At 38.3% G+C, this 14,208-nt stretch overlaps 1 protein-coding gene across 6 annotated transcripts in view; it reads right to left on the bottom strand.

The window, feature by feature from the left end:
• The window catches only part of ARHGAP6 (Rho GTPase activating protein 6), a 441,720-nt gene that overhangs the window by 41,711 nt on the left and 385,801 nt on the right, over positions 1-14,208 (bottom strand). For all 6 annotated transcript variants that reach the window (XM_024569866.3, XM_045203283.2, XM_045203284.2 and 3 more), the window contains exons 4-6: positions 9,757-10,013; positions 7,528-7,723; positions 2,463-2,518 (exon numbers count right to left, since the gene is read on the bottom strand). In XM_024569866.3, the coding sequence (XP_024425634.2) occupies positions 2,463-2,518; positions 7,528-7,723; positions 9,757-10,013 (509 nt within the window). The remainder of the gene's footprint in view (positions 1-2,462; positions 2,519-7,527; positions 7,724-9,756; positions 10,014-14,208) is intronic.

Raw genomic sequence — 14,208 nt, 5'->3', positions numbered from 1 at the left:
TTCTCTGCTGTGGAAATAATTATGTGATTTCACGAATCTATTCTACGCAATAAACTTCTGTAAGAGTTCATGTGTTCAATCATTCATTCATCCACTCATTCAACAAAGATGTACTGTATACTTCCTGGGTATCAGTCCCTCAGAAAGTGGTAGTGAATGAAGAGACAAAGCCCTTACCCTCCCCCAGCTCTCAGGCTGGTAAACAGGTAACCTTAAAAATGATTAATTAACTGTTAATATTGTAACAACTGTTCTGAGGAACCCAAAACACTAATTCGAAAGAACACAAGCACCCCTACGTTCATTGCAGCGTTATTTACAATCACCAAGATATGAAAGCAGCCCAAGTGCCCACCAATTGGTGAGTCGATAAAACAACTATGGGACATTTTAACAGCGGAATGCTACTCAGCCATAAAAAAGAAGAAAATTTTACCCTTTGCAACAGCATGGACAGACCTAGAGAACATTATGCTAAGTCAGGGGTGTCAAACTCATTTTCATCGGGGGCCACATCAGCCTTGCAGTTGCCTTCAAAGGGCTGAATATAATTTCAACTCCTTAACAGTTAAGGAGTAGTTACATTTATACAGTCCTAAAATTGTTTCACCTCTTTGAAGGCAACCGCGAGGCTGATGTGGCCCCCAGTGAAAATGAGTTTGACACCGCTGTGCTAAGTGAAATCAACCAGTCAAGGAAAGACAAATAACATGTGATTTCACTCATACATGGACTCTAATGGACAAACTGAAAAACGAGGAAAATAGAGAGATTCATAGATGTAGAACAGATGACAGCTAATGGGGGGTGGGTTAGGGGGTAGAGGGTTTGAGCAAAGAGGAAAAAGGACTCATGGACCTGGACAACAGTGTGGGGATTGCTAGGGGTGGGGGCATAAAGGGACTAAAAAGTAATGGAAAGAATACAGTAAAGATTAAAATTTTTTAAAGTATAGGATACTAAGAAGGGATATAACAAGGTAAAATAGTGAGTGAGAGCATCTTTCATTCTTGAAAGCTAAGTTTAAATAACCACTAATTATATTTTTTAAAGATAATCTCCATGCAAAGGTTTTCCTTTGCTGGATCCAGATATAACTGAGGAGTAATTCCAGATGCCACCTATCCATCTGATGAAAATGCCCATTACTGTCCTGAATTGCTCATTGGTTCCGGGCAACTTCATATTAGTGGGCATCAGACAGGCAGAAAGAAGGCTTCCAGTGGTGCCACTCCTACTTGTGATCATTCAAACACACCAAGTTTCTTTTCTGAGCATGCGCACATGTACACAGAACGGACAATGGAAAGAGCTTGGTCTAAGTTGCGTGATCTTGAATTTAACACTGGCTAAATTGTGTGATGTTGACTTAAATTTCTTAATCTCTCCAGTCTTCAAAAGTGGTTGACAGGGGCTAACCTCATAACTGGTAGGTGGATTCAATGAAATGTTTGAGACAATATTCTGCAATTCTGCATAGGCCTAAGAAATGCTGCTATGGTATCTTCCTTTCTGCGAGTCCTGTGGTAAAATGGAGTTCAATAGCATCTTGTGTGACTACGAAAAATAAGAACCAACCAACAAACCTAATTGAAAACACACTTCTTTTGAAAGCCCCTCTTCTCTTGACAAAAATATAGATGAGGAGGGATTTATTTCAGTTAGTTTCAATAAGACGAACAAATATTTCTTCAGCTTCATCCAACTAAACATTATTTTGATTTATGCTTATTTATTCCCCACTATATTCTCCAGGTACCTTCATTTTTAAGTTGTTAAGTTCCTCATTTCTTTCTGTTGGAACCAACAAAAACAAAATAACATTTTAATTTTCTTTTAGCCAACAAATGAATCCTTTTCTCGAAGGATGGTTTGCCTTTTATGAAGCCATCATAAACACAGATACGTGCCTGGTCACAGGAACCTATTCCTGGAGCTCTAACATCAAACTTCAGTTGCAAGAATGCTGCCCAATACAGTCCCTACGTGAAAAATGAATTGGGGATCAATGACTTCATGAAAACTTCAGGAGAATTATTTATTTTTGAGAAAGTAAAGTTATAAACATTATACAAATGTTAATGGCATTATTCATATTGCATTTTAGTAAAAATGGGTGCTATATAATTGTTTTCTATTCTTATCACTTGCTGATTAGGTATCTCTGAATCTCCTGCTTTTACAGCTTCAATAAGGTATTTATAAGTTAGTTCTGTTTGGGTGTACATGCCAAGCACACATCTGGACGTTTTGCTTTCAAGTGTTTGATCCTAACTCAATCAGAACATTTCTGAACTTCTGAGTTGTTGCCTTTTACCTCTTGGGAGTCAATTATACTATAATTGTCAGGAAGGTACAGAAAAGATATTCAGAAATGAATTTGCATAAACTTGATCTTAGAACAAGGTAATTCCATTGAAATTCAAGTGAAACATAAAATATAATCTTTAGTTTGCACTTACTTGTCTCACTCTCTTTTTGGAGCTTCCGACTCGGAATATCCCCACTGTCTGGAGGCCTGCAAATAAGCAAACAATATCAAGTCTGGTTTAATGGCTTGACACTCTGGAATAAATCAAAACAGAAACAGAACAGAAGGCCACACTGAGCTGCAACATGCAGAGCAATAGTAACTTAACAGTGCTCACGCACGCTTACTTATCCCCTGCTATATCCCTAGGTACCTACAGCTTAGCACTGTAAGCACCAGGATACTTTTATGTTAAACATTCCTGATAAAAATCTTTTTCATGTGATATTATATACTTCCACACCTCCATATGAAAAACATTCTCTTATTATTCAGAATTATTTAATCATGCATTTATAAGATTTTTAGCTCTTTATCGGTATTTAAAATAGATATTTCTTGTTTACTGATCATAATTAAAACATACTTATTAAAGAAAATCTATAAAATGTAGAAAAATGTAACATATAATCAAACATAATATACTTTGAAAAATACATGATGTGGAAATAATTGCTCCTAAAATTTTGGTTTGTTTCTATCCATACTTTTTCTCCATATATACAGGAGTGAGCAAAAGTAGGTTTACAGTTGTATTACAAATACATAATACAATAATTAATAAATAATACAAGAATAAATAGTGTTTCACATACACACAACTGTAAACCTACTTTTACCCATCCCTGTATATATGGAGGGAGGGAGGGAAGGGGAGAGAGAGTGAGAATGCTACTACTTTTACTCAATACTATGCTGTAAATGTCATTTAAAATGCATGCAAAATACTTGATTGTATGAATGTGCCACGACTCACATATTTCCCTCTGAATGATATATAGGTCCTTCAACACACATGCACTTGTTTTGCATTATAAATGATCCTATTATAAACAACTGTATGTAGGTCTTAGTTCACATTTCTGATTTTCTTAGGATCATGTCCTAGAAGTGGGATTATAGGGTCATTGCATAAAAAAGAGTTATCTGGCCCAAAATGTCAGTAGCGCAGAGGTTGAGACACCCTACTCTAAAAAAAATTAGGCCTCTTAAAACAAATATTATCACTAACACGCATTAGAAATTTCAACAATAGTTCCTTAATATCATTAAGTTTCTAGTTAACATTTGCATAAGAGTCACAAACCGTTAGGTCTATGTGCCTCTAAGTCTCTTACGGTGTGTGTTTCCCCTCTCTGTGTTTTTCCTTGTAATTGGTTTCATGAAGAAAGAGCACTGATTTCCCGCTATAGATTTCCCCATCGTTTGGATTTGGACACTCACGGTGTCATTTGTATGTTCCTTTCTCCCTTTCATTTCCTTTGAAGACATAGTCAGAGCTAGAGTTTCCTCTGATTCAGGTTTGATTTGGGGGGCAAAATACTTCATAAGAGGTATTATGCACTTCCTTCAGGGGCACGGAATGTGTGAAACACTGCCCTTCCTATGCGAGCATTATTTATGGCCACTGGTGTTCATCGTCCGCATTCATTCTCTCATTGCAGAACGAACGGTGGCTCACTCTGTCTTCATTTGGGGTAATCATCTCAGAGGTGATGCCGAAGTGGAGCTGTCACTGTGTTTTGCAGCCACATGAAGAGATCTGGTCCGAGAGTAAACTCACTACACAGAGTCACACACACATGGCATCATTGGAACCCTGAATCCAGCTATGCCTGAATCTACATATAATACTCAGACTCCCAGTATATAAATGGAATTTTTTTGTAGGGAGTGACTTGCTTAATCTGGTTTTATCTAGGTTCCTCTCTCTTGCCACTGAAAATGTTCTCACTAGTACAATCTTTCTCTATATTTACTTTATGCTCTTGCCACATTATATATTAAGTATAAGGCTTTTTAGTTTGTTTTCCAGGGTTTTTTAGTTTAAAACTATAACATCCATATAAATACCCCATTTATCACTCCTATGTCTTATAAATCGTGTCCTGAATTTCCAGCGTGATTTGAGAGAATCAAGGTGAGGGGTTAATTTTCTTGGTGCTTTGCTCTTGGGTGGGATTTTGCTTTGTATCTATTTTCAAAAGACTTCTGTACCATCTTGTTGCTGTCATCGATGTGTCAGCCTCATAACTGAGTCCAACCCCCAGCCTAATTTATTGCTTCTACCTCCCTGGGTGCTTGAAAACAGGATAATCAAGCTATTAGAATCAAATCCAGAATTATATTTCTTCATCTGCAAAATAAGCATAAGTATCCACCTCAAAAGGTAGACAGTGATTCAATTAATTAATGCATATAAACTACTCAGAGTCATATGTCATCAAATATTATATAAAGAGAGATATGCTCTCATTGTACTGAGTCTTCTTCGTGCAAAATGGAAAATTTCAATATAATTGTAGGTCTCAGCAATTGTACTTTTGGCCACATTTATTTTCTTATTTTCTGATGGTTTTCAGATAGTTGGAATTTCTACCTAAGTGAGATATCGCATAACAGCATTTTCTACATAGGTGATACTGATATTTTTCATTTGGTTGAATTCCTCTAGGCTGTTCAGAAATATCCATTTCCATGACATGATTTTTTCAATTACAGTACTTTTCCACTTGGTAAAAATGACTGCAGTTTATAAAATAACTAATTAGTGATCCATTGTTATAATTCCTATATATCTCAAGTGATTATTATCTATTTTAAGTTTCAAAATCATTTTATTTATTTACTTTGCTTAGGTAGAGCCAATGACAGCATTAGAGAGCCGATGCTGTTCCCTGCCATAAGCCTCACCGTGATTGTCTTCAGAGAGAAGATACAGTCTAGACATTCAGTAACCTTCGCTTAAGACGATCACTGATAAAACAGGTGTACATAAAAAATGGCATAGATCTGGCAGAGAAATGTGACTTTGCTGTGTTCTGTCCCAGAAATTGACGTGATCACCTTTCCTTCCTTTTCATCAGAAACTGAAATGAAAACTAGACCCAGAAAACCTGAATCTCAGGCTTAGGGAATTCAAGTAACAAGGGCAGGCATAATAAGTAGGAGGCCCCACCCTCGAATCGTCCTAAATCCCAGAAATATAACAGCATTTGACTCTCCATTATATTGTCTCTTTAAAAAACGTGCGCTTCTGGGGAATTGAGGATGCTTAAGAAATTTTGACCTGATGGTATAGGAAGCATTTAGATGAAATACAAGGGGGGAAGGGTGATGTACACAAATATAGAAGGAGTCTAGATAATGGTCTAGACCAATTTTGGAGAGAATAGAAAGATCTTTGATAAACGTTTATAAGGCTAAAGTGAATCAAAGTCTTGTTACGCATTTCAAAAACTAGCAAGAAAAGTCTTATGAAAGAACTGTTTTTGAAGTTTGCCTTTTTTTCCCCATTGGTTTAAGGTGAACAAGATTCATATCTCTTTGATTTTGACCGTGTCTCTTATTTTCCTGGAATCATTTGGTCTAAACACCATGGAAACCCAGAACAGAACTGGGGCCTTGAAAGGTCACAGAGGTCATCTTCTTTCCTCTGGGCCCTAAACTGCATGTTAACTATTCCAAACAAAGAAAGGAACTGCCCTGTTTTTTAAGACGCTTAAAGGAAATTCTATTTTACAAGTTATAATTTATTTTCAAGAAGAAAGTAAAAGATGTACCAAGTTTTCTTTCACGAGAGCAATTACCCAACCTGTCTCTGGATTCTTGCATAAGTGGAGTGGAATTTTCTTGTTTACAATTCTTTAAAATATTTATAATTCATCCTCCATATACTTTATAGGGAAAATTATAGCTATAAAAGTATGTGTCTCTTTTTCTTCCTCATAGTGTAATTGAAATTGAATTTACATATTCATAGTACTTTACGCTTTAGTTGTGAAGCTATTTGGAAAAACAATTCTGTTCAAAGAATATTCATTGGACATGTATATCATGTTAATCACGATACTAAGTGTTGAGAATTCAAAATGACTAATAAGACCTTTTTCTTAACCTCCAGTTTACCTGGCGAGGAGAAGAGACAAATACAAACAGATGTACACACACATATTAAATTTTTGTGTAAACAAATAAAATTTCAATACAATTAATTAAGTCACTCATATGTTGTCAAGGGATTTCCATATATAATGATTTATTCTTTATTTTTTATTATTATTTTTTAATTTGATCGTTGTTCAAGTACAGTTGTCTGCATGTATATAATGATTTTATTAAGAGATTTAGCTGTATCCTTAATAATTTTTAATGAATTTTCAGTTTTACTAGAGAGAAATAAATGAGAACGTTAACAGTAGTTACGTTATGTGACGTGTACATAATAGCCCCAGAAGTTTTTCCTCTTCTGTTTCCTTTTTGCCTTTATCACAATGAGCATATTATTTTTAAAATAAAGAAGCCGTTAAAAGACTTTTCTCATGTCCACAAAATGCATGCTAACACTAAACAGCAAACAGACTTGGATCACGGAAACGGCCATTTGACGATCCGGCTCCAAATTTCAGCAACATTTTCAAAGACCTGTGCAGTGTTTTTAAGTGAACACACTAAGGGGAACTGAGTTGCCCAAAGGGTCATGGTGAGGGAATTCTAAGTGGACACCTTCCACAAAATGCAAATAGCATTTTTGAAACCTGTTGTCAAAAGCTGTATATTTTCTATTCACTCTAGGAATGGTTTTCAAGTCTTTTTTTTAAGAAGCTGGACTCTTATTTTGTATAGCAAGTCTTATGAGTAACTTCAATGCACAAAAAAGATAAAAGTGGCTCTGCTCTGTTTGAAGGGAGCCCTGGGGACAGACCCAGTGCAATCCATTTTGTACTCCACCAAACTGCTTAGCCTTAACAGTCACTTTTCGGAAGACTCTTGGGGTGTGGGAAGTTTGAAAGACGTCAAGTAGATTCTCCCCCCTCCAAATCTTGGTTAGCTAAGTAATCTCTTAAGCAAACACATCCATAAATTATCTTCACAAAGGAAGCTTTGGCTCAGAGTTTGATCAAATGAACGCAGAATTAAAATGGGTGCTTAAATGAATGACGCTCAAATCAATTAAAGTCTTTAGTATTTGCTCACTGACAGAAAGGTATGCTTACCATGTTTCTCTAGATGTTGACAGCAGCTGTCTACCAGCCTGGGAACCTGTCTGTAAATAGGATTCAGACTGAGTTTCTTATCTCTGGCTTTTTCTTTTTTATTTTGAGCCTCAGCAGGCAGGGAGAGTTGTAAAGCTTCTAGCAGTCGAGACTGATTGTCATCAAGATCTGTGATAGAGTCCACTGACATTGCACCCTGCAAATCACACACAGATATGAACAGAGAATGCTGACACAGAGAATAAAACAGCTTCCCCCAGATGCCATCCAGAAATACTTTCACTTATAAGTATCACACTTGAAACCATACTGCTTGATTTAATGGTGCTGCTTGTATATTAAAAGGAAAAACAAACATCTTTTGAAAAAGTTAGCAAACCTCTATGACATAGGGTAAGGTAATGGCAGTTACAATTTCAACAATAGACAACATTTTCCAAATGAAAGACAAGAGATGGCAAACATATAATTAACATATTTTGACCCAACCGCTTTGTTCCTTGAAACAATAAAACATCACATACTCAATGAATGAGGTAGTTAGAGAAGTCCTGTGAATGAAAAAACTCAACTATGGCTCTAGAAAGTAGATTTGTAAAATAGGAGGATTCCATAAAACAGTCTTAGTTTGTTTACCCCCAGAGACAGCACAAAGTACTTTATTAGGGAAGTGCTCCCAGGAGATACCTGCAGGGGGAGGGAGGAAATGAGAAAGGGAAGGGAAAGTGGCCACCAAAGGGGAAGGGAAAGAGATGACCAACCATATGACCACTGTGGGAAGCTGGAGTCTAATTGCATGGGGACCTCTGGGAGACAGTGTAGATAAAACACCTCAGAGGTAACCCTGCTAAGGTGCGAGGGAGCTTGGGTATTTATACTCCAAGTGCCAACAGTCATTGATTAAGAGTAGCTTCTGTATGGGCACGGAGGTGATGTTAATGCCTCACTACTGGAAGCCTGTCATCTGCACGGGTGGGCTTCTCCGGCCATCAGGGAAAGCCTTCAGCGAAGAGATGAGGTACTTGCAGGTACAAAGAGGGTTGGCATGCAAAGAATGGTAAAGGCTGAGGAGAAGGAAACAGGGAACCAGCCATGTCTGTATAGTTACCCATTCTTTGATGAAGCACAGAAGAAGTTGGCTACTGGGGTCCTGGGAAGGCCTGAACAGAGGAGAGAGTACTTGGGAGGCCAGCTGTGTGGCCCTAGATCCCCAGAAAACTCTAATGTAGAGTTCTGCTGTTATTACCACATATGGGTTTGTATAGACAGTCTGAGAAACAGTGAATGACAGGATTGGAAGAACAATTCCATCATGCAAATTCAAGTGCCCCATAATGTCATAATTTCTTCATTTTTAAACATAGCTGAAGCCTTGAAAAACAGCACTGACTCAAGTACCCCTCTGTCTTGGAGAGGTCCTGCATGTTGGGAGCTGATTAAGAAATAAGGATTTCAAGTGAGAGGTGTCTGGGGTTTTAACTAGGGCAGTAGTCAATGGCTAGAGGTGACAAAGATTTGGGGCCTCCAGGCAAGAGGAAAATGAGAGAAGATCTCCCATCCCAGTGATCTAGGAAGTTTTAGGAACATTTATCAACGGACTCAGCCAATCACCAACCAATTACCCTGAAAACTTGGCTTTCCTGGATTGAAATGTGAAATTTGAAATGCCAAATAATAGCACAGTACCTAGACAAAATACTCACTTAATCAATAGTACTATATCAGTATTGATTTTATATACCCCCCCACACATACATAATTCTATGGTTATATATGGGAAAAAGGAAGTTCCATTGTTAAGAAAAATGTCATTGATTATGAAGACCAGCAGAGAGTCACTGGGCCAGGCATGGCTCTCAATTGGACATGAAGAAATTAACAAAAACATCTGCCCTCAAGCCTCACAGTCTCATGGCAGAGTCTTCTAATACAACAGAAGATTGCAACAGATCGGGATCAATGGTGATGTTGTCGAATGCTCAGGATATCATGGGTCATATGGTTAACCAAGAAGTGGCACCCAACAGTTTTGAGAGGGATCAGGGAAAGGCTTTGAGGGTATTCCCGGGGCCATATAGTCAGTGTCAATTCTCCCTGGATGGAGTTGTTGACAGATACCTGGACACAAATGATATTTATAGTTTTCATATGAGCAAAGGCTCAAAAAATACCCTTACACGTCTTCAGTTGTCCTAGCTTTGGTGACAGGGAAAACACTGGCCAACTCACCCTCCTCCTGGCCCGAGGAGCCGGTTCTGGGGTGTTCGGGGATGTAGACTCATTTGGTGTTTCCGAGGTGGAGCTGAGAGATGAGTTACTGCTTGACAGTTCTTTGTTCTGTCTTTTATTTCCAAATGGGAGGAGGGAAGCAACAAAATCCGATGCATCCTTTTGTTCGTCCCTCTGTGAGTCCTGCTTGAGTTTATAGGCCCGGTCATTTGCAATGACTTGGGATAAGGGCATTCCAAATGCCTGTGGGGTGAATTCTGGAATCCAAAAAACAAACATTCATTTTCAGAAAAAGACTGGACCAGTGAAGACTCTCACTCATGTTTCAGACCTCAGGGAAGACATATTCAAATGAGTGTTTTCAGAAGAACTGATTGCTCAATCAAAAGACAAAGATGACTTTTGTGTTTATCAGAGTGGCCAAAGATTCTATTTCAATAAAGAAAGCTAGAATATATATAGGATATAGATGTTCGAAATCTTGTTCTCTAGTTTTTCTCACATATCTGAAGTATGTTCTAAAGAAAATACCTTTATAGAGAAATGTGATGTTGTTGATAGAATGTGCATAATACTTTATCCTCATGAGTACACAGTTTTACAAACTGTTAGTCTTCAATTTATGTCTCAAGAACCCCCCAAACTTACAAGGCATAGCAAGACTTTGCACTTATACATTCATTCAACAGGCACTTATCGAATACCTATTACGCGCCATGGCAAATTACACAACGGGGAGTGTAGAGCTTATGAAAGGCAGGTCCAGTCCTTGGTCCTGAAAGGTTTCAGGAGTAGGGTGGGGGAGTGCAGAGTCAGATATGTAAATAAATGTAGTAGTGTCTATCATGTTCTAAAGTAGAGAGATGCATGAAACAAAGTTAAGTACATACACTTTTAGGTCCCTAGTAAAAAAGCCAGCGCATAAAATGATAATCTGAGAGAAGAGCAACTTGGGAAGAAGTTTGCTCTTTTTTTCCTGGTTGCGGCTTTCACTCTCATCATTTGTATTCAAGCCATTCTGTTGGCATCATGCAGAAGTGGATTCTCACCATTAAATATCTGGTCAAGGGCCCAGGATACAATTTGTTAAACCCTCTCTCTAGCAAGGGCAATTTTGAGAAAGGAGAATAATGTAGAAATCTATGGCTTTATTTGGAAATGTACATCCAGTTGCGTTCCGATTCTCTGTAGTAATTCGTATACACAGATTGTAAGCACACCAGCCCTTAGGGCCAGGCACTTTATTGGCAACATGTTAGATCCATGCGTAAAAGTGTTAATTATTAAATTATTCCTTTTAGCCTCAAAATTAGGTCTCCTAGCAGCACATTGGAGTCTTGCTTCTCCATTATTTTTATAACCCCTATGAGCAAAACCAGAATGATCAAGAAGAAACATTTCTAAATTTGTTTGTTCTTTGAAGGAAACAGCATAGTCAGGTGGAAAGAGGCTTTGAAAGGTTTTCTTCTTTGACCGTGGCAACATTTTTAATGTCACTAAGCTAATGGCCAACTCTCTACATTAAAAGCAGAAATAACACTTGAAAAGCCTGCACCTTGGTTCTATCAAAACATGCGATTCATTTTGAAGCGGAAAATGAAAACTTCAGCACTTTCACTCAGCATTTTGGGATTTTTGAGAGGTTGCTTGCCATTTTCCATCAACAAACTGGGTGGCATATAATGATGCAAAAATAATTTAGGAATCTGTTTTGAGTGATCCATGTGGACAGTGTAGCAAGATCCAATACTCACCACTGATAAAAGATCACTTCCACTACTAGCAAAATTAGAGGCCAAGGGGACAATACCAGACCGCCTGCTTGGCACCTCAGGATTTATTGTGTAAATCGGCGCTCTCTTGCCTATGGGAATACTCAAATAGTCTTATTTCAAAAAGGTTGGGGAAAGTAGAGAAACACGTGGATGGCAAGGCTGACTGTTACACGGAATATATAAAAACTGTTAGGGGATAATAACAGCAAAAAGACATTGATAAACATATCAAGTGACATGTCTGCTCATGAAGGCGTGCTCATAACAAAATTTAACATGAGATGTAGACTATGAATTTCTCTCCTAGCCATGTTTTCTATACAAGGAAAACAAACTAGTCTCATTTAGAGATTTCTAATATCCCTGGGGAAAAAAGATGAAAAATGGGTTTCCTTTGGAATCTGTCATTTTTTTTACATTTTTGCAATTTTTGTTCAAGTACAGTTGTCTCTATTTTTACCCCACCACGGCCCCCTGCTCCACCTATCCCCAGCTCCCACCCTCGAACCTACCCCCTTTGGCTTTGTCCATGTGTCTTTTATATATGTTCCTTGATGGCCCTTCCCCTATTTTCACCCATTATCCCTCTCCACAGCTAAAGAAAACAGCAGTAAAATGAGGAGGGAACCAACCAGATGGGAAAATATATTTGCCAACAATACCTTGGACAAGGGTTTGATCTCCAAAATACATAAAGAACTCACATGACTCCACTCCAGGAAGACAAACAACCCAATTAAAAAATGGGCCAAGGACTTGAACAGACACTTCTCCAAGGAGGACATACAGAGGGCCCAGAGACATATGAAAGGAATCTGTCATTTTTAATATCTGAAAGTCTGTCACTCGTAAATTGAAATAATTGAATACAAATTAAACAGATGGAATACGTGAAGTCATTCTCCCTCAATTTTTATTTTTCTTTTATTCACATTCAAGAGGTGTAGCCACCTATAACAGACTTTTATGTCTAATAAGCTTTCATTGCTGGCTGAGTTTATTCTTTTGGTAACAGGGTTTTAATGTAGTCTTTACTTTCTTGTTGCTTCCTCCTGAGCACTCTTATAAGCTCCAGAAATGAGACCTCTCTACAGCTCTACACTTGTGTTGCAGCATCTAGTTTCTGTAAAATTCTAGGCAGAATTCCTTGAATAGCTTTGCTTCTCAAATTATGCTATTGTGAAACTGAGAATTCATCACAAGTATATTGAGCAAAACCCTCCTTTATGTGTAAACTGTTGGGCATCCATGCTTATCTGTGGGTTCAAAGCTCTTCTGTTAGCAGAAAATAGGAACCTAGAAATTCTGTGATGATAGCAGCTAGTAAAATTGATAATAGGTTTTTAAAACTTAAGGACATTACCCAAGACTCACTGTTTGGGGACACAGGAACATGGGGGCAATCATGTTCTTATCTATGGTATGCATTCACTAGGGAGACTGCTTCTCCTGCTGTCGTCTTTAGTAACAACCATCTACTTCCCCTACCCGTGAACTGTGGGGAATGGAGGTGGAATGCCGTCCTCTTTGCTCCCCACTGCAACTTCCATATCATCAACATCCCACTGTGTGGCAGAAACTTGCTCTTGTAAGTGTCCCCTTGTCTCCTGCTCATCGCTCTCTTCTACTGTCCCTGACTTTGACTCATGGTGTGACCACCCCAATCTACCATCATCCTGGGTGACTTGGATGTCTACTTAAATGACCCACCTGATTCTTTATCCTCCCATCTTCTCGACCTTCTCTTCTTCTATTTCTTTTTCATGCGTGCCGCCTTTTTCATCTACTCCCTCCATCCTATCCTGGACCTTGTCCTCAGCAGAAATGGTTCCACCTTAGAATCAGGCTTCTTCCCAGTCTTGTCTCACCCCACCCCGAGTTCATGTTTTACACTGTGTTGTGGCAATCTGTTTAAACACAGCATTAAGCCACCCTTTCCTCACTATACTTTCATGGTGTCTCAATATTCTTAGCATATAGACCAGAAGCTGTGTTGTGACTCACTCACGCTTACAGGGGTAGTTCCTTCCTACTCTTCTCTGGAATCACATTCTCCCTGGTTCTCTCATCTCCAGTAACAGCATTCACTACATCTTTATTTCCAGAATTCCTACATAGTGAAAACCAATACTTGATTTTTCTACTGCTATTTAATATGATGCAAAATAAAACTTGTATCAAGTATTCCTATGTGTCAGCTCACATGTAGTACCCTATTTAGACAGTCAGGAACAATAAAACATGGCACGTATGATTTCAGCAAAGAGAAAGGTGCCAGACCTGAACAATCCCCAGATTTTATGTTGATAAATATATGGCATGATCTGAAAACACCTTGTGTAGAGGGGACCAATCCCCCAGACTTGTGCCACAATAAAACCCATTCTCCTGGTGCTCTGACTAGGAACTACGCTAACCGGAACGAAGTAGTTATTTTTCAACTTTTACCCCCAAGGTGATTTCTTTTTGATACAAGCAAGAAATTTCTAAAGTTCTAAAAGGTTAAAAACTTTTGCTGGTTGGCAAGTAATTAAGGTAAGAGAAATTAAAGGCTTGGAACTATTCTGTATGAAAATATGTTTTCTGAACCAGTATCAGTCTTGAATTAGTTGCTACGTGAAATCAGAAGTCATATGGGCGCTGCTTAAGTGGCAGGAGGGATGCAGAAGTGTCACAC

This window comes from Desmodus rotundus, chromosome X (genome assembly GCF_022682495.2).
Source record: "Desmodus rotundus isolate HL8 chromosome X, HLdesRot8A.1, whole genome shotgun sequence".
NCBI lineage: Eukaryota > Metazoa > Chordata > Mammalia > Chiroptera > Phyllostomidae > Desmodus > Desmodus rotundus.
This window is presented reverse-complemented; position numbering and strand designations above follow the sequence as displayed.